This window comes from Malaclemys terrapin, chromosome 3, assembly GCF_027887155.1.
Source record: "Malaclemys terrapin pileata isolate rMalTer1 chromosome 3, rMalTer1.hap1, whole genome shotgun sequence".
In the NCBI taxonomy this organism is placed as follows: domain Eukaryota; kingdom Metazoa; phylum Chordata; order Testudines; family Emydidae; genus Malaclemys; species Malaclemys terrapin.
Genome location: NC_071507.1, coordinates 113,073,121 through 113,093,817, shown reverse-complemented (window position 1 = coordinate 113,093,817; position 20,697 = coordinate 113,073,121). Strand labels below are relative to the sequence as shown.

At 46.1% G+C, this 20,697-nt stretch overlaps 1 protein-coding gene across 1 annotated transcript in view; it reads left to right on the top strand.

Moving 5' to 3' along the window:
• RSPO3 (R-spondin 3) overlaps window positions 1-20,697 on the top strand; it is an 86,890-nt gene that overhangs the window by 29,189 nt on the left and 37,004 nt on the right. The window contains exons 2-4 of the mRNA XM_054024238.1: window positions 13,042-13,233; window positions 15,652-15,798; window positions 19,919-20,116. Of these exons, the coding sequence (XP_053880213.1) occupies window positions 13,042-13,233; window positions 15,652-15,798; window positions 19,919-20,116 (537 nt within the window). The remainder of the gene's footprint in view (window positions 1-13,041; window positions 13,234-15,651; window positions 15,799-19,918; window positions 20,117-20,697) is intronic.

Here is a 20,697-nt window from a genome sequence, read left to right as displayed (position 1 = left end):
AGGAGGCCCTTGAAGAATTCCACCTGGATTTCAACAATTTCCACCCCACCATCAACCTCAGCCTGGACCAGTCCACACAAGAGATCCACTTCCTGGACACTACAGTGCAAATAAGTGATGGTCACATAAACACCACCCTATACCGGAAACCTACTGCCTGCTATTCTTACCTACATGCCTCCAGCTTCCATCCAGGACACATCACACGATCCATTGTCTACAGCCAAGTCCTAAAATACAACCGCATTTGCTCCAGTCCCTCAGACAGAGACAAACACCTACAAGATCTTTATCAAGCATTCTTAAAACTACAATACCCACCTGGGGAAGTGAGGAAACAGATTGACAGAGCGAGACGGGTACCCAGAAATCACCTACTACAGGACAGGCCGAACAAGGAAAATAACAGAACACCACTGGACATCGCGTACAGCCCCCAGCTAAAACCTCTCCAGCACATCATCAATGATCTACAACCTATCCTGGAAAATGATCCCTCACTCTCACAGACCTTGGGAGGCAGGCCAGTCCTCACTTACAGACGGCCCCCCAACCTGAAGCAAATACTCACCAGCAACTACACACCACACCACAGAAACACTAACCCAGGAACCAATCCCTGTAGCAAACCTCATTGCCTACTCTGTCCCCATATCTCCTCTAGTGACACCATCAGAGGACCCAACCACATCAGCCACACCATCAAGGGATCATTCACCTGCACATCTACTAATGTTATATATGCCATCATGTGCCAGCAATGCCCCTCTGCCATATACATTGGCCAAACTGGACAGTTCCTACGTAAAACAATAAATGGACACAAATCGGACATCAGGAATGGTAACATACAAAAGCCAGTAGGAAAACACTTCAATCTCCCTGGACATTCTATAACAGATTTAAAAGTAGCTATATTTGAACAAAAAAACTTCAGAAACAGACTTCAAAGAGAAACAGCAGAACTAAAATTCATTTGCAAATTTAACACCATTAATTTGGGCTTGAATAGGGACTTGGAGTGGCTGGCTCATTACAAAAGCAGTTTTGCCTCTCCTGGAATTGTCACCTCCTCATCTATTATTCGGAGTGTACTACATCCACCCTGATTGAATTGGCCCTGTCAACACTGGTTCTCCACTTGTGAGGTACTCCCTTCTCTTCATGTGTCATTATATAATGCCTGCATCTATCTAATTTTCACTCCATGCATCTGAAGAAGTGAGGTTTTTTACCTATGATAGCTTATGCCCAAATAAATCTGTTAGTCTTTAAGGTGCCACCGGAATCCTTGTTGTTTTTGTGGATACAGACTAACATGGCTATACCCTGATACCTCTCACGTAGAGAGGTATATGTCTGAGTGGGAGAGAGAGAGGGAAGGGCACGTACCTCAAAGGCAAGAGATAGTGCACAAAGAGTGATGGAACTAGTCCCAAAGGGAATGTCAAACATATTTGCTTCACGAAAAGATCAAGACATTTGGAAAAACAGAAATTAGTACATTTAAGATGAGTACAAAAATTATTTAAATCATATTCATCATATAACTAAAACCTAGCAAAATTGATTAGCTAATGGAGTTGGTATTGAAAGTCAAACACTTGTATTGGAAACCACTGGCTACTTTAAAATGGCTGATTTTAAAAAAAGGGTGAAATTCTGGCCCCATTGAAGTCAATAGGAGTCTTACAGTTAGCTGCCATGAGCACTGGATCAAGCTCAGAATGAACAACAATCAAGCACAAGACCAGAAGGTAGGTACATTACGTAGAGCTTCAGTGGGATGTGTGTGTGGTTTTAAAAATAATGAACCCCACACCTCTGGATGGGGGACAAACCCTATGATTGGCTTCATGGAAAAATGTATGTTGAGGAGTGATCTGAACGAGGAAAGGGTGGGTTCCTGCCAGACCAGGAAGCAAGAAAATTTTGCTTGTACAGTACTGTAAGGGGCAACATAGAAGTCCCAGAGAAGAGAATATGAGATTCACAGGTTCTAAGGCCAGAAGGGAACCACTGTGATAATCTAGTCTGACCTCCTGTATAATACTGGGCATAGGATTTCCCTAAATGAATTCCTGTCTGAACTAGAGAATATTTCTTTTGGAAGAACATCCAGTCTTTGATACAAAGAGAGTAGGTATTTGAGACGAGTAGGCAGAGCAAATGGCAGAATATGAAGAGATGAAATCAGAGTTGTATGCTAGGATAGATTTGCTCAGACCCTTGAAAGTGAGGGCCTGGAGCTTAATCTAGATGTGGAATGTGAGGAGCCAATATGAGATACTGTATGTGTAGTGACTGGTAGAGATGTGATTGTGTAAAAAGTGAAGCAGCCATTACATTGCTTATGTCCAACAATACAGTAGAACCCCTCTTTTACGAATTAATTGGGGATTGAGACATTCATATTATCATAAAGTTCATAAAATTGAACATCTCAAATTGAATCTTGGTCACTAGAACTTATTCACCGGAAGATGGAATGTTGACTCAACAATTAGAGTGTTCCCCGTGTCTTTTAGAAAAGTTTGATGAGCTCTTAATTGCCCCTGAGACGGAAAGGAACTCAGTTTAACAGTACCTCTAATAATACAGTATCCCTTAGAATTACACTACCAGCATTGCATAGAACAGGGGTGGCCAAACTATGGCTCGCGAGCCACATGTGGCTCTTTTACCGTTACCTCCATGCTCCCACCCTTTCTTCATCTACCAAAGGAGGGTGTGGGAGCTTGGGACCTCTGCTTTGCAGCAGGGTGATGGGGTAGGGACTTCTGCCCAGTGGGGAGGGGGGGATCGGGGCTTCAGCCCTGTGGGGAGGTGGGGCTCAGGGCTTGCAGCTTCAGCAGGAACATGTCTGAAGCTTCAAGCTCCATCAGGCGCCTCCTACAGTGCTGAAGCCCAGAGCCCCTGCCCCCAGTAGAAGTGTCCCAGCTCCTGAACTTCTGAAGATTGTGGTATGCAGCTCTGATGGCCAGTAAGTTTGGCCACCCCTCACTCCTGGCATAGAAGTTCAAAGGTTGATATATTCATGGGGTAGATTCTGATTTAATATATACTGTGGTAAATCCAGAATCACTCCATTGAAGAAACAATGGATTTTGATTTACATTGGTGTGAGTGAGATATGGATTTAACTCATAACCATAATCTTCTACTTCAAAGATGAGAGTGCTTCTAACTGAGCCATACTCCTGATAGTTATTATACAATATAGTATATAATTAGATAATGTATGGGAAATATATAGATGTTTTTACCTATATCCTATAAGGATGTTACTCCTGTAAAGATATTATTGCACAAGAAAACACTATTCTATTCACTTTAAACATTTGATCCATGCCACCTATCAGAATTTACACACAGGCTTGGGAAGAGGTTATTAATAGAAAACACATTTATTGAGTAAAGCCAAAACAGTGGGCTGGCTGGCTACATGACCCATTAATTTTTTTAACATTGCAAGCAAGGTGGTAGAAAATCATAATTTTTATATGGGGCTATGGGTTCTTGCTGTTTATGCCCTTCTCACTATTCCCCAGCATGTCAAGAAAAATCTGTTATTTCCTGCTGTTCTTTCTGTGGTTTCTGAAACAAACGGAGAGAGAAAAGCTCTGGTCTCAAAAGACCATGTGGGAAACTTTCAAATGCTACTGTAATTGTGTAATGTTGACAGTCTGAGCTGAGTGATCCTTGTACAGCTTGCAAGTAAATGAGCATCTCTTCAATACTCAACAATAAAAGTCTCTAGTGGGGTAAAGTCACAGACAAGAGAACAGAGCTCTGGGGCCAGGCTCTGCTTTCATTTCTACCTGTGCAACCCCACTGACTTAAAGGTACTTTCTCAGAATTGCAGTCTTTAATACCAGGCATAATGTTAGTAGCACATAGAGAATCCAACAGTGTATTTATGATTCAGAGGTTTTAAGGCCAGAAGGAACCATTGTGATCAACTTCTTATAACACAGGCCATAGGATTTCCCTGTATAAATTCCTGTTTGAAATAGCACACATCTTTTAGAAAAACATTCAGTCTTGAGTATATACACACAGGGACGGCTCCAGCGTTTTTTCCGCCCCAAGCGGGGAAAAAAAAAAAGCCGCGGTCGGCGGCACTTCGGCAGCAGCTCTACCGCTGCCAATTCATTCTTTGGCGGCAATTCGGCGGCTGGTCCTTCCCTCCGAGAGGGACTGAGGGACCCGCCACTGAATTGCCGCCGCAGAGCTGGACGTGCCGCCTCTTTCCGTTGGCCGCCCGAGACACCTGCTTGCTGCGCTGGTGCCTGGAGCTGGCCCTGTATATACAGTATGTTTAGGCATAGAGGAGGTAAATAAACCTTCTCTTTTGTCTGGGAAAGAAGGAGGGTTGATGGGGGACACATCTCCAGATGGCATTCTGTGGTCCATTTTGCGTTTTATATGTGCACCTTTTAGGGTGACCAGACAGCAAGTGTGAAAAATCGGGACGGGGGTGGAGGGTAATAGGAGCCTATATAAGAAAAAGAGCCTGAAATCAGGACTGTCCCTATAAAATCGGGACATCAGGTCACCCTAGCACCTTTGAACTGAGGCTAGGTCTACACTACCTGCCTGAATCGGCGGGTAGAAATCGATCTCTCGAGGATCAAATTATCGTGTCTCGTTGGGACGCGACAATCGATCCCCGAATCGACGCTCTTACTCCACCAGTGGAGGTGGGAGTAAACGCCGTCGACGGGGAGCCGCAGAGGTCGATTTTGCCGCCGTCCTCACAGCGGGGTAAGTCGGCTCCGATAGGTCGAATTCAGCTACGCGAATTTGCGTATCTTAAATCGACCCCCCCCCCGGTAGTGAAGACCTGCCCTGTGTAAGGGTGATTGGGGATCTTCGTCTTGCAGGATTAGGCCATTAAAGGGACACCCTCAGAATAGACAGGCACCAAAATGACTGCCTTCCAAGACTTACATTTTTCCCCGATCTGATGTAGGGCTCTGTGTAAGCTTGGAAGCTGGTCTCTCTCACCAACAAAAGTTGGTCCAATAAAAGATATTATCTCATCCACCATGTTTCTCTAGTATCCTAGGACCAACACGGCTACAAATACATTGCATACATTTTTCCCTTCCTCTTTTTTATCTCGCTTAGCATGAACACTTTCTCTACTAGTAGCTGAGAGACATGAACTGGCTGGATTTTGGCTGGTGGTGACATTTGTCATGCAATTGCTGGGTCTTCCTTATTATAATAGCTTATACATTCTACATCACCTTTTATATTATAGACCATCTTGCCTAGAAATAAGGAGAGGTAATAGATCAGCTGCAGTCTGTTATGCTCAGGAAAGATTTATGGGCCTCTTCTCTTGAGGGATAGGGGTCAGATAGGGATTTGGAAACAAATACAGTAACCTATGACAGTGAGATCTGTGAACACTTTGAAGGACTTTTCTAATATTACTGCTTTATGTAGGGAAGATGGTTTTTGACCTGGGTTTTCTGTTGTCAGGACAACTTTTTACTTAATCTAGTAATGTAGCTTTACCTTGTTGATCTACTTCAGCCCCTGCACTGCCTGAATTTCCCATATCCCTGAATTTTGATGGAGATCTGCAGCGTGTATGGGAAAATAACAACTTTCATTCCGTCTCCATGCAAAGAATTTTTCAGTTTATTTACAAAACTCCCTGGAATGAGAGTGAGCCGTTTGTGGTTCCTGTGGCTGATTCGGGGGTTATTTCTGCTGTGCTGAAGATGCTAGTCAATAGAATTAAACTCTCTGCACCCCCTGGTGAGGTTTTACAGTCTGTTGATCCTGTTTCTAACCAAATTGAGGGGGAATGTTTCTGGCAGCCAGTGTATCTAATGATCAGGCTCACTGTGCCAGACGTGTTTAATAATGCCGAGGCATTCCCCAGTGAATTCTTGGCCATGTGTGATAAAGGCCTGCTTGTTGGTTGATACTGCTATAAAATGGTCATGGATACTTTTTGAGGCTGCGGTCCAATCCCATACTTACGTTTCTGTTGCTCTTTCGACCGGCTGACACCTGATGTGCAAAAGCGGTTGGTTTCTTTGCCTTCAGATGCAGAGTACCTCTCAGGGGAGGAAATGCTCTGTCAAGCCAGACAGGTATCTGAGGAGATTTTTTCCCATCCTTTTGGGATCTCTTTGTGAAACTATTTTAGTAGTCTTGAGACTGTTCACCTTATGCTTTGCACAATGGTAGGCAGCAATGTTCTGAAGTAAGACTAAAGTCAAGCAAGTCCTTTGACTCTGAGGAACAGACCCCTCCTATACCATCCTCTTTAGGAGGAAATCTTCAATTGCATGTGGATTGTGGAGAGGAAGGAGAGAGTTTATCTTGAACAAGGGGACCTCCAGACATAACTAATCTATTTTTGTGACTACATTTCCTTTCCAAGTAAGAGTTACTAGGGTTTCCCCAGATGTGGTCAAGTATGAGGTTTGGTTTATATGGAGCTCATAGCTTCTCCAGAGAAGAGCTACATGGAGCATTCCAGATTACAGAATCCTCTAGTTTTATGACTTGATGGGGGATCTAGTCCATTTTGGATCACTTGTGGCTGATCAAATTTAACATTTGCCTCACATGAGAGATTATTGGTCCAGGAAGCCATGAGTAACCATGTCTCCCTAGTGGGGATTGGGACTCACTTCTATAGCATGTCCATTTTAGGAGCTGGCCTCTACGTTTACATCTTGGAGTTGAAGACGATAGGCTCAGTAAACTGAAAGGCAGAGAGACTAACTGATTTGTTCCAGGCTACATTCCAAATCAACTCAGAGAACAGGAAAAGAATACAGAAATTCTAACTTCTGGCCTTTTGTTCTAATCACTAGGCCACACTCCCATCCAAATTCTATCTATCTATCTATCAAATCATGTTTTTTTGCTAGATTCCATATATCTATAAAACCAAATGGCAAATCAAATTATGGGCAAGATGTAAAATTTTATTTGCAAATGTTGTCTGTCTAGTTTAAAAATCTTTTTTGTTTTTCAAGTTTTAGTTGCTGCACGTTGTTGAAATCTCCACATATCATTTAAAATTAGGGTTAAATAATTTCTTGTTCTTAACTCTCTATTTTTAATAGGCAGATTTCAACTCACTGTTTCCAGAGTACAGTTTTGGAAAATACTATGAAAAAGAGAAATCCTAGTGATTTTATTTGCTAATGATACTCAGAATGATCATCTGAACAAACATCTTGCACTAAAAAAGCCCTCCAAGGCAAAAAGGCTCTAAACTAAGAAGAGCAGCTGAATAGTTCACAAGCAGTTCAGTTTCTTCTCTGGTTTGTTGTGGTTGAAGTTTCAGAAAATTAAAAATGGAGGGCCAGATTCTGCCTCAATACATAAGCTGGTGGGTTGAGGCAGAATTTGAATCTCAATGGTGGATATTTCATCCTGTGTTCCTTCCTTGAGGGTGCAGGATTTTAGTAAAGGGTCAAACTAACCCGTGTTCAGACTGAAGGGAAGATGAGAGCATGCTCCTGCCGCTAGTGGATACACCCCTGTCTCTGCCCTGGATTACTTTTATTCTGGCTCGTAAAGATAACTCTGAGGAGTATGGGTTTTTTTTCTTTCTTTCTTTTTATTGTCTGTTTTGCCTTTGGAATGAATTAGATTGCACCAGATGCCATGTGGTTTCACAAGAGAACATTTCTTGGACTGGTCTACAAAGCTAAAATCCAAATCTTTTAGCTCTGCAGCCAGTGCCTAACCAACTAGGCCACAGCACCTCTCAGCCAAGACACTGGACCTCTCTGTGCCTTAGTCACCACAGCTGAACATTGTGGCTCCTAAGAATGCTTTGCACTCACCTAGCACTTTTTCACCTGTAGATCTCGAAGCTCTTCCCAAGGCACTTATGCATTATTTGCTCATTTTACAGCTGACCTAACTACAGACAGAGATTTGAAGCAATGTTTGTGTCAACCATTGCTTGTGTCACAAAACCTGGCATTGTGATCAGGTTGTCCCACATTAGGATTCTGTTCCCAGCTTTCCTGTGGCAAGTCACTCTGCTGTGCTGCAGTTACCCTGTCTGGACAAGAGGAGTAAAGCTACCAGTCCCTGTAAAAGTAATGGTGTGAGGTCTCACTAAGCATTCAACTGCAGCTTTACCACAGAGGCAGAGTAAGGGGCAGCGCTTAGTTTCACAGTCCCAGGAGCAGACCAGGAACTCTAGATTGTGACTAAAGGGTCTAGTCCCTAGTTATCCTGTTGCTCCAGGGGAAAAGTAATTTCTGCCAGTTTTATACCTAGTGTAGATTATTTCCCCGCTCCCATGCCAGCTCAGCTACACTGGTCAGTGCTTTGGAGGAAAAGGGGTGTATCAGAGCCTAAGCTTTGCCAACTTCCTGTCTGCTCACCCCGCACCCCAGTGTGCTTCTCCTTCACATATAGGCCACTGACCAGGGTAGCACATGCAGGGGAGTAAGGTGAATGGAGAGGAGGAGACCAAGGTTTACCACATTCTGGACTCGGAGTGTCCTTTTAGTTTAGTTTTAAAACAAACTTTTTATTAAGGCAAAGCTACAATAAAATGTTAACCTCCAACATAACTTGTTACTCATTCAGGATCAGTTAATATAGGGTTACCATACGTCCGGATTTTCTCGGACATGTCCGGCTTTTTGGTCCTCAAATCCCCATCCGGGAGGAATTTCCAAAAAGCGGGACATGTCCGGGAAAATAGGGAGGCATAGTAAGGGGACCGCCTCCTCCCTGGGCTCCAACTTTCCCGGCTCCCACCGCTCTCCCCAGCGCAGCAGCAGCCGGAGCCCGGGAGGAGGCGGCTGCAAGCTCAGATGCCGCCGCCGGCTGGCGCCACTCGGCCGGAACCAGGGCCCGAGCCGAGCCAGGCTGGAGCCGCTGGGACCAGGGCTGGGGGTGCTCAGCCGCTGACTGGCGCCGCTCGGCCAGGGCCGGTGGGGCCGGGGATGCTCCAGCGGCCAGGCCGGAGCCGCTCGGCCAGAACCGGGGCCCGAGCCGAGCCGGGACGGAGCGACCAGGGTTGGGAGTGCTCAGCCGCCGGCCGGCGCTGCTCGGCCAGGGCCGGGCTAGAGCTGCTCAGCCGGGGCCGGGGCCAGTGCCCCGGGGCCCGAGCCGAGCTGAGCTGGAGTTGCTAGGACCGGGGCCAGGCCGGAGCCACTCAGCCGGAACTGGGGCCGGCGCCCCAGGGCCCGAGCCGGGCTGGAGCTACCGGGGCTAGAGCCTCTTGTCTGGCCGCCGGAGGGAGCCGCTCAGCCGGGGGGGGGCCGGACTGGGAAGCACCTCCTTGCGCCCCCCCCCCCCCCGCGCCGCCCCAGTTTACCTGCTGCCTGCCTGCCTGCCTGTTTCAGGCTTCCTGTGAACATTTGATTCGTGGGAAGCAGGGGAGGGGGAGGAGCAAGGGGTGGAGCGTTCAGGGGAGGGGGCGGGGTTGGGGCGGGGACTTTGGGGAAGGGGTGGAGTTGGGGTGGGGCCGGGGCTGGGAAGGGGCGGAGTTGGGGTGGGGCTGGGGCCTCTTGGAGCCTCTTTTTCCAGGGCTGCAATATGGTAACCCTAGTTAATATTCAAAGAACCCGAATAAAGATTCTGGCTTGCTGGCTGGGGAGCTCTCCTCCTCTGAGTACGCTAAACAGGGTGACCAAATTTCTAAATATCGAGCCTCTTTTTGGCACTTCTCTTGTGTACGTACTTGGCGTGAAAGCTTTTCCATCACAAGGACAGTTCATATTTTACCCTACCACTGCTCCACAGGAAGAGAAGTCACATTTTTCCAATAACATGCAATACGAAGTCTAGCTCCTAACAATAACAAATAAATGAATTTGTCATTCTGTTTAAAAGGTAGATCCTTTACTGGAGCACTAAGTCAGCAGGTCAGGGGATCTCATTTTTTTTCATAAGATGAATCTCTAATAATTTCCTCCCAAAACTGTCTAATTCCTGGAGACAACCACTACATGTGCAAGTATGTTCCCCTTTCCTCACAACCCTTGTAACAGAGCACCTCCCTAAAATATGATGGGGTCTTACCTGGAGTCAGATGTCATCTATACAGTAATTTATATAAATTATCTATATGAGCAATACAAATTGAAGATGTATATCTCCTTTCCCATATAGACATCCACTCATGCAGATCAATTTCTTTGTTCAAATCCCTCTCCCAGCTTTTCATCTGGGTTGTGTTCTTATCAACATCTTTTTCAATCAAAATTGTATATATCGAGAAATTAAACCTATTGTTCCAGTTTGTTCCTGGGTCAGTTTGAACCAGTTATTTTTGACTTGTAAGTATTTTAAATACACAATCTTTATATTATTTACAGTATTACGTATCTCTTGGTGTGATTTCAAGTTAGGATCCAGGAACAGCTGTCCGAATTGCGTAATCTCAGCTCTTACCCACAACGAAGAGTTGCTTTGATAGTGTCAATTTAGTTTTGAAAAGTATTCCAGACTGGTTTGGAGATCAATGACAAAAATAGCCTCCCTCCTTCATTTCTTTTCTCCATCTGGTTCCATGACAGAACATAGTGTTGAGTTTTCAAGTAATATTAATTTCTGAAACATCTTACTGAACCTGCTCTTAAATACTGCCTTTTATATACTCCATTATAACAATCTACCTATGGTTCTAATTTTGAGTTTGCAATTTCATTAGGTAGCTATAGGGAAGACAATAAAATTCAAAAAGGATCCATTTTAAGGTGTTTAAACTAAAAAAAAGACTTAGTTTATTCAAAAATGTCCAAGCATCTTCTTTTCAATGGTATTTAACACTGTATATTTTAAAACAGGAAAGGTTTCTTTGTTTTTCTGTTGTGTATAGTTATATCACGGTTCAAAATCAACATTATAAAGCAGCCTGGGTTACAGTCTTAGGCTATGTCTACACTTAAATGCCACAGAGGCCCAGCTGCAGCTGCTGTAGACCCTTACTATAGCGACAGGAAGGGGTCTCCCATCGCTATATGTAATCCACCTCCCTGAAAGGCAGTAGCTAGGTTGACGGAATTCTTTTCTTGACATAGCACTGTCTACCCCGGGGATTAGGTTTGCTTAACTATGTCACTGAGGGGTGTGGATTTTTCACAGCTCTGAGAGTTTTAGCCATGCCAGTGTAACTTTTCAGTGTAGACCAACCTGTGGGGTCTCTTCATGTTAACAACAATATGATTACTTGTGCATGCTTTTATCATGCTGCTTGTGTGACAGGTATCTGGTACATATGAGAAAGAGGGAAAAAATGAGGAAGTGGCGATGCATATTTTTCATATTTGGAGTTAGTGGGGAGCTGAAAAATTGCTTTTAATGGGTCTTGTCTTAACTATGGAGAAATTATTATCTCTGCATAATAAAACTTTTTCCCTGTCACAAGGGTTCACACATACAGGTTTCCCTAAGTGGAGCTGCACATAAGGCTTTCTCTGTCAAGAGAACTTATTCATAAAGATCTACCTGTCACTAGTGCTCACACATATTTCCTGTCAGAAGTGCTCATGTATTTTAGACATTAGCTTTGATGACAAATATTTCATATCTCAGCTTCATTTTCTTCTCTTTGTTGGGTTCAGTGAAGGAAAATCATGGATAGTTTTTAAACAATTTCAGTTTCTTAATCACTTGACCATTCCTGCCTTTGAAAATGGCCTCTTTATGCATAGTCACTTTTCAGAGTAGAATCCCATTTTAAGTATGTGTCTCAGAAAAAAATTGAAAACATGTAAGTACTTCTAAAGCAGGGGTCTGCAACCTTCAGCATGTGGCCCATCAGGGTAATCCGCTGGCGGGCTGCGAGACATTTTGTTTATGTTGACCATCCGCAGGTACGGCCCCCCCGCAGCTCCCAGTGGCCACGGTTTGCCGTTCCTGGCCAATGGAAGCTGCGAGAAGCGGCGGCCAGCACATCCCTGCGGCAAACTGCGGCCACTGGGAGCTGCAGGGGGCCATGCCTGCGGACAGTCAATATAAACAAAATGTCTCGCAGCCCGCCAGCGGATTACCTGATGGGCCGCGTGCCGAAGGTTGCCGACCCTTGTTCTAAACTGTTGAAGGATGCACAGTGCTGTGTTCCCCTCCCCGCCACCCCTGCTCCCCCCACTGTTACCCCGTATCACACTGAGAAATATTTCACTGACATCTCTCTACTACTGAAAAGGTATGTTACAATATCTTTCTATTGTCTACTTTAAAAACAACTGGTGCATGTAAGTACTACAAGAACCAAAGATTTTTAAGCAGAGTAAACACGTGTATGTCTCTATAGTGAGAGGCAATACAGTTTTTCTCTCTTTTTCCTGAAGAAATAGAATGATACAATTGAAAGTGGAGTAAAACTCCTACCTCTGTTCCATGCTGGGATGCGAGTAGTCTAAATGTCACAGTTAAATCCAAACATCAGGTTGTAATTGCTAGAAATTAAACATGCCAGAGTGAACATTCCAATGTAAAAATGAAAGTGAGCAGGATGGTTCTTTGTGTCTGCTTATCAAGGCAATTTTGCATCAGATCTAACACCGCCACATTCCCACACAGCAGAATTCAATTAAAAAAGAAACTTAAATAATAAAGGAAATTATAGACTAGAGTGTTGTTGTTTTTTTTTATCATCTAATAATGAAATAAAAAGCACAAGTAAGTTAACACACAAAAACTATTTATTTGTGCTCTGCTGTCCAAACACATACAAGGCCTACACAAGCATGGTCAGTAAAGCCATTGCTACTGAGGGAAAATCCTGATTATTCCCCAAGTTGCTGCTGTACCACAAAATCAATTTCAGGTGTAATTTACTGTTAGTTATTCTTGCAAGATATGAACATATCATCTGAGCTTCCCGTTTTAATGTGTATGAAGGCAACTAAGAATATCATTGAAACAAAACGTCAGGTCATAAGAGACGGAAGCAAAAATGAACCAGCCTTGAAGGCTGTCACATAAGATTTTAACACAGCACTCAGAGTACAAAAGCATCATCATCCCACTGGCTTGTCTAATCTCTTCTTTTCTCCTTTTTAAAATAACTTGTCTTTTCAGTGCATCCCAATGTGAGCCAGGGTTGCCAAGGAGGGTGTGCCACATGTTCCGACTACAATGGATGCTTGTCATGCAAACCCAGACTCTTTTTTGTTCTGGAGAGGATTGGCATGAAACAGATTGGAGTATGTCTTTCTTCATGTCCAAGTGGATACTTTGGAACGCGGTATCCAGAAATAAATAAGTGTACAAGTAAGTGCTGGGGAAAACAATGCTGTACCTCTATATTTTCTATTTCTGATATGAGACTAAACCTCATATTGTGTATCCCTGTGAATCAAGGAAGTTAAATACTAGCTAGCTAGATAGATTCTTTAGTTTGTTCAGCCTTTTTATGCTGGTACAATTAATATTCATCTGAGTGGAAGTTTAGAGTGACATTCACATTACCTGGACAAAGCTTAAGTAAAAAAATCTTTGTATGGATGACCTATCCAGGCGGTGCGGGGGGGGGGGGGGGGGGAATAGCTCACTGACTCCTCTCCTACATCCTTATTCAAAGGTAAAGGATACCAGTATAGTCCACCAGTGCCACAGCTACAGCTCAGTGGCTGTAGCAGCAGACATGGGCCACTGCAACTGCACAGAGTGGAACCTGTGACCATGAGATCCATGCTGTTTATAAACTCACTGGCAATGCTCTTGTCAATCCCCCAGCCTTACCTCTGTTTCCCTGTGAGATAGAGATTGATACTGAGGAGTACTGCTCCACAGTGAGATTTCCAGAGCTACTTTGCATGACCTCTCTGTAACCATACACTATGCACCGCATAACCACAATGGTGCTTTTGCTGTTTGGGCGTGTTACTATATTCTGGTCAACTGTCCATCTGTGGGGAAATGCCGAACTGTCATTGACTTTCAGTGGGGTTAGATGCCTTACTTGCATCTCTTCCTTCCTCCTACCCATCAATACTTTTTGAATTTTGACAAATTTTGACATTTTGAAATTTGAAACAAAAACCTGGAGAAAAACCCTTTTTGACCAACTTTATTTACTAGTCACCTACATGACTCAATAAAACATAGGAATTATAGCTAAGTAATTCTCCTTACTTCTTGATGAGTAGATGCTGAAGCATAATCCTATATTCATATAACCTCCGAGCCACTAAACAACTTCAAATGTGCACTTTTCTCTAACAGTATCTCTATAGTAAATGTAACCATGTCCTTTGTATATCACTTGCACAATAGTATATATACAAGTTTTATCATATTGTTAAAAATCCATGTCTGGTAGCTGGCTTCTGTCCTGTATGAATGATATAAACATAGTAATTATGGAAAATGCTGTGGGACTACAACAAAAAGTAATGGAGCAGAAATCAATCAATCAATCAATCAATATGAAAAGAAAAAATAATAATTCTAAATTCTGAAATACATTTTTAATTCTTCTGGAATTAATGGCGATATACTTGATGGACCTGATTCTCCACTGCCTTGCACTTTAGCTAGTCGTTTACCCCGTGCAGGGCCGGCTCTAGAATTTTTGCCGCCCAAAGCAAAAACAATTTTGCCCCCCCCCCCTTATTTAATTACCCCACCCCTGGCCCCGCTTCAACTCCGCCCCTTCCCCAAATCCCCAGCCCTGCCTCCTCCCCCCAGGCTCTCAAGCCTAGGAGGGAGGGAGGGAGGGGGAGAAGCGGCGCCGCGCCGCGGCCACTCGGAATCTCCCCCTTCCTCCCAGGTTTGAGAGCCTTGGATGGAGGGGGAGACTTCGAGTGGCCGCGGCGCGGGCGCCGCTTCTCCCCCTCCCTCCCAGGCTCTCAAGCCTGGGACGGAGGGGGAGCAGCGGTGCGCGAAACGGCCACTTGGGATCTCCCCCTCCCTCCCAGGTTTGAGAGCCTGGGAGGGAGGGGGAGACTCCGAGTGGCCGCGGCGCGGGCGCTGCTTCTCTCCCTCCCTCCCAGGCTCTCAAGCCTGGGACAGAGGGGGAGCAGCGGCGCGCGAAACGGCTGCTCGGGATCTCCCCCTCCCTCCCAGGTTTGAGAGCCTGGGAGGGAGGGGGAGACCCCGAGCCGCCGCGGTGCACGAAACAGCTGATTCGCGCGCCGCTGCTCCCCCTCCCTCCCAGGTTTCAGAGCTTGGGAGGGAGGACGAGTAGCGGCACGCAAATCAGCTGTTTCGCGCGCCGTGGCAGCAGCAGCAGAGATGAGCTAGGTCGGCCGGGGCACATTTTTAGGGGCGGCATTCTGGCGCCGGCCATGCCGCCCCTAAAAATGTGCCGCCCCAAGCACCAGCTTGTTTTGCTGGTGCCTAGAGCCGGCCCTGACCCCGTGCAATGGGAATGGAACGTGGATGTTACACTGCTGATCTGGTGGCATTGTGCACCCACTTTGCACAGTGCTCAATGACTACCCAAAGTGCAAGACAGTTTTGAATGCAGCCTTGCTGGCCAAATTCTCATTCTCATTTCCCGCAGTGTAAAGGGGACTTCACATGGATATAAATAAAATGTACTCTCACTGGAAGGCCCTTATACATTGCCAGAGTGGCATAAAGCGTAAACCTAAATCTCGGCATACATGCAAATCAGGGACTTAGTGTCTAACTGGGGTGAGTGAAAGTGACACAGGATATAATTCTTCCTGTTTTGTATTACAGAATGTAAAGCTGACTGTGATACCTGCTTCACCAAAAATTTCTGCACAAAGTGTAAAAGTGGGTTTTACTTACACAACGGAAAGTGCCTTGAAAACTGCCCTGAGGGGCTGGAACCCAACAATCACACGATGGAGTGCACCAGTATTGGTAAGTAGAGTCTCCAGCCTAAGCCCCAGTACTGCAAGCCCTGCAAGTGTAGAACTCATATGGAGTCCGCGCAGGGGAGGACTTGCAGGAATAGGTTTAGAGTTAGGAACAGGAAACCCAATACTGCATCTGAATTATTTTTAAGAAAGGTTCAGTCACAAGAAGTGTTCTCCAGTGCCATAACCTCAAGGTGTTTCCTGAATCTGCCCTCTGGCCCCTTCAGAACAATCCATTGCCCTCTGATGAGCAACTTCCAATTATTAGGGACTCTCTTGTGCCAGTTAAGCATAGGCCAATGTTTGGGATGATATGGAACACCTCAGGAATTCTACCTCAGGGATTCCTCCCCAAAATCTCCAGCATGCTGGTGAATATCAGTTGTACTGCACCCCTTCAGGAAATGCAACATGCTTCCTCTTCCAACCGAGCCAGCTCCGCTAACTGGCGCTTGGGGGTAGAGGGCAGAGCCATTGCTCCTTCCCACACCCATTGAGGTGTCTTGCAGCATTGACAACCTCAAATGTTAAAAAATCATGAGTCAGCCCCCCTTCACCTCCCCCTCAATCATGAGATTTTTATACAGATGTTGGGTTTTTTATTTGTCTTCTGGTTTATGAGCCTTTAAGGTGCCTTCAGGTCACATTTTTTAAGCTTTTGTCCACAGCTGTGAGGAGTAGAAACTCACTTAAAAACTAATGGAAGCTGAGATTCTGATGTAATCACTTGACTCTAGGAGCTGGGGCTTTAATTAAAACTTCAAATATTGTTGCAAATCAAGATAAATTCATGGGAATAGGCAATACTGATCCTATCACTCAGAAAGTGCACAGAGGGGAACAGTCCTTATGCTTTTTGTGCTGCCCCATGTTGTGCAGCCACAGAGCTCTGTGCTACTGCCTGGCACTGGTGGAAGTCTGCTCACCCCCACGAATGTGGATGTAAATCTCACGGTACCAGTGGAAATTGTGTGCATATTTTGAGAGGGAAGCAAAGCTTGAGCAGGTTTGAAAGGAATACAAATAATGTACAATAGTTTTGCAGCTCTCTTCCCAAATATATATTTACCTCAGGTGGTGGTGATGGTTTTCATAGTTTGATTTCCAAGCAAGGAGTTTCATCACAACAAAGAAACCTGAAGAATCATTTCTGCTTCTTTGGTGTGTGTTTCAAGCTGCCTAGGACCTAGCTGCTTTAACAATGAGTCAGTCTTGACTAGGAAAAGTCATTAAAAGCTGCAGAGAAAAAACAGACCTTTGCTGTGCATGTAAAGACCTATTATTTTAACAGGAGATCCTCACATGTAATATGAAAAGCAAAATGAGCCACATAACAATTAAGTGGAGATTGCTTGAGATCAGTTGTCTTCTAGGGTTTGTAAAATTTGGAAATAAGTTGCAGAGATGGAAAAATCTATTAGGCCATTAAATCCTCATATTGTTGCAGGGTGTATTCCTCTAGATCAGGGGTGGCCAACCTGAGCTTGAGAAGGAGCCATAATTTACCAATGTACATTGCCAAAGAGCCACAGTAATATGTCAGCAGCCTCCCATCAGCTCCCCACCTCGCTCCCAGTGCCTCCAACCCACCGGCAGCCCTGCCAATCAGTACCTCTCCCTCCCTCTCCGCACCTCCCGATCAGCTGTTTCATGGCGTGCAGGCTCGGGGGTGGGGAGGGGGAGGAGTGAGGACATGGCAGGCTCAGGGGAGGGGGCAGGAAGAGGTACAGGGTCTGTAAAAGAGCCAAGGGTTGAGCACTGAGCACCCCCTGGCACATTGGAAAGTTGGCACCTGTAGCTCCATCCCGGAGTCGGTACCTATACCAGGAGCCACACATTAACTTCTGAAGAGCCGCATGTGGCTCCGGAGCCACAGGCTGGCCACCCCTGTTCTAGATAGAGGATGTATATGGTATTAAACATATGCTACATTTAATCTGCAGAAGAAAAATTAGGAGATGGGCCAAACTAGGACAATTATTCAAAAGCACACTCCTAAACATTGAGAATTATCTACATAAGCATTACAGAAGCACACAAAATGCACTAGGTGATGTACAAGTCTAGGAAGGCACTCTTTGCTAAAGAATTTACAACAATAAGGGAGCTGGATCCAAATGTCCGTGGTCTGGGCTTTGTAAAAGCAAAACCCTACCAATGAAGTCCTCCAAACCCAACGTCTCTCCCAGTTTTCCCCACCTTTACCTGGTATGTGTTACAAATAGCATCCCTTTCATGGCTCTTGACTACATTGTCAATACCAAGAGAGTGAACAGCATGGGCCTGATTCTCCTCTCACCCGGGTATGAATCAAGTTTGATTAGGGTTACCATATTTCCACAATCAAAAAAGAGGACACTCGGGGGGGGGGGGGGGGAAAGCCCTGCCCTAGCCCCGCCCCGCCCCATCCACTCCCTCCCACTTCCCACCCCCTGACTGCCCCCCTCAGAACCCCAACCCCCCCTGCTTCTTGTCCCCTGACTGCCCCCTGCTGAGAACCCCCCCACCCTAACTGCCCCCCCTGCCAGGACCCTACCTATCCCCTGACTGCCCCGACTCTTATCCAACTCGCATGGGTGGCAGGGTTGTAGAAATGTTGGTGGCGCCCAGAACCCTCCCTCCCACCTGCCTAAGGCTCTGGGAGGGGGGTTAGGTGGGAGGAGGAGGTCTGGGGTGCAGGTCCTGGGCTGGGGATTAGGGTGCAGGAGGGGTGCAGGGTGCAGGTTCTGGGATAGAGTTTTGGTGCTGGGTACAGGCTCCGGGCTGGGGCAGGGGGTGGGTGTGCAGGAGGGGGTGAGGGGTGCAGGCTCTGGGATGGAGTTTGGGGGTGGGAGGCAGTGCAAAGGGAGGGGGTGCGGGCTTTGGGAGGGAGTTTGAGGGCAGGAGGGGGTGTGTGGGAATGGGGAAGGGGTTTGGGCGGGAGTTTGGGGATAGGAGGGGATGCAGGGTGAAGGCTGTGGGTCTGAGGATGAGGGGTTCATGATGCAGGAGGGGGCTCAGGGATGGAGCAGAGGATTAGGATGTGGGGGGATGAGGGCTGGAGCTGAGGGATTTGGGGTGTTGGAGAAGTTCAGGGCTAGGGTGGAAGGGCAGGGTAAGGGCAGCCTGTCTTCCCATTAGTAGATGGGGGACACTAGGACTGGGGGGCAGCAGACAGCAGTTGCTGCTGGCTCTGGCAGTACAAGCAGTCAAGGGAGAGGCAGGCGGAGGCGGCCCACGGGGGGGGACGTGAGGAGGGGGTGTGGCAGGTGGAGGCCGGGGACCCATTCAGCACTCCCCCGCTCCCTGACTGCCCCCCGCCCCCGACTCCCCTTACCATTCTGGCTCCACGTGTTTGCAAAACACGCTGCCCGGTGGGTCGGTTTGTGTGTTACACAGGCTGCAGACAGAGGGAGGGGGGAGCAGGGGAGGGCTCTGGCTGCTGAAGGCCAATGGGAAGGGGTCAATCGGCCCAGCCACCCAATCAGCAGCTGCACTCTGCATGGAAGGGAGGGAGGGAGGTGAGGGAGAAAAACTCCCCGGACATTTTAACCTTGTTACCAATTCCTCCCGGACGGCTATTTAGAGACGCAAAAGCCGGACATGTCCAGGGAAATACAGATGGATGGTAACCCTAAGTTTGATTCCACTGAAGTCTGTGGAATTATGCTTCTGTAAAAAGCAGTGTGAGATCAGAATCAGGCCCAATGTCTCATTTTGCCAAAACCATATTTTTTTTTTGTTGCTATAATTCTTGAATGGAATTGGCAAAAACAGTGCGGCTAGTGTGAAATAATCCTACTTGTACATAATTGATTAACATTATTTTACAGTTGAGTGCATCCTGGACAGGCCAAATTCTCCTCTCAGTTATACCTTTGTAGATCCAGAGTAACTCCATTTAGGTAAACAGAGTTACTCCCAATTTGGACAGGGGAAATTGAGAGCACTATTTGTCCCAGTTTCTCATCTGAGACTGGTCTTAGAAAGAAGACTTATTTGCTCAAGGCCAGCCTGCTTTTCAGTTTGAAGATGAATTCATTTTTCTTACATTTTGGTTGATGCATAATAAAATGAATATCCTGTATGCATTGTGTGCTCCTAAAGCTTCCGGTCCGGCTCAGCATGTCGTATGTTTGTTACAGTGCATTGTGAAGCTAGTGAGTGGAGTCCATGGAGCTCCTGCACAAAGAAAGGAAAAACATGTGGCTTCAAGAGAGGAAATGAAACAAGGGTCAGAGAAATTGTACAGCATCCTTCAGCACAGGGCAATCCGTGCCCAGCTACAAGTGAAAACAGAAAATGTATTGTACAAAGAAAGAGATGTCAGAAGGAAGGAAAAGGTACCATGTTATCACCATCATATGAGCTTGACATAGAGTTTGTTTAATAATTCACTTCTGAACTCCTGGGCCTGCATTTCTTAAGCCACCAAAACTCCCACTGCCATTAATGTTTGTTTGGCCTGAGTGAGGAGATGTGGAATCGTGTCCTCACACAGAGTAAAAACTGCGCCGACGCCTTTCAAAATCTGCCTTCTGTCTGATCAAACTCTAGAAGTATCTCCTCTCAGTGGGTTCTGCAGGCAGAACTGCCATTGGCATTAGTGCAAGACCTGGGTGCGTAGTTAAAGGAAACTCATACAGCTAAATAAGCTGAGGCCAAAAATGTTAGCCCCGTACTCTAAGCTGTGAATTCGGTGGGGAAGTGCACTGCACCAACCCCATACCTGGCACAGCATTCTTCCCCCAATGCATTGCCACAGCTATTCTGGCTGTCACACGGGAGTGGATGGGAACCCACGCTCCTCCCAGTTCCTGCTCCTTCCTGCCCACTCCTCAACAACATGAAGAAAGGGTCACAGCCCCATGGAGACTGCTCCCCCTTCTGCACTGCTACTCATGGTATGGGTAGAGCACTGGGA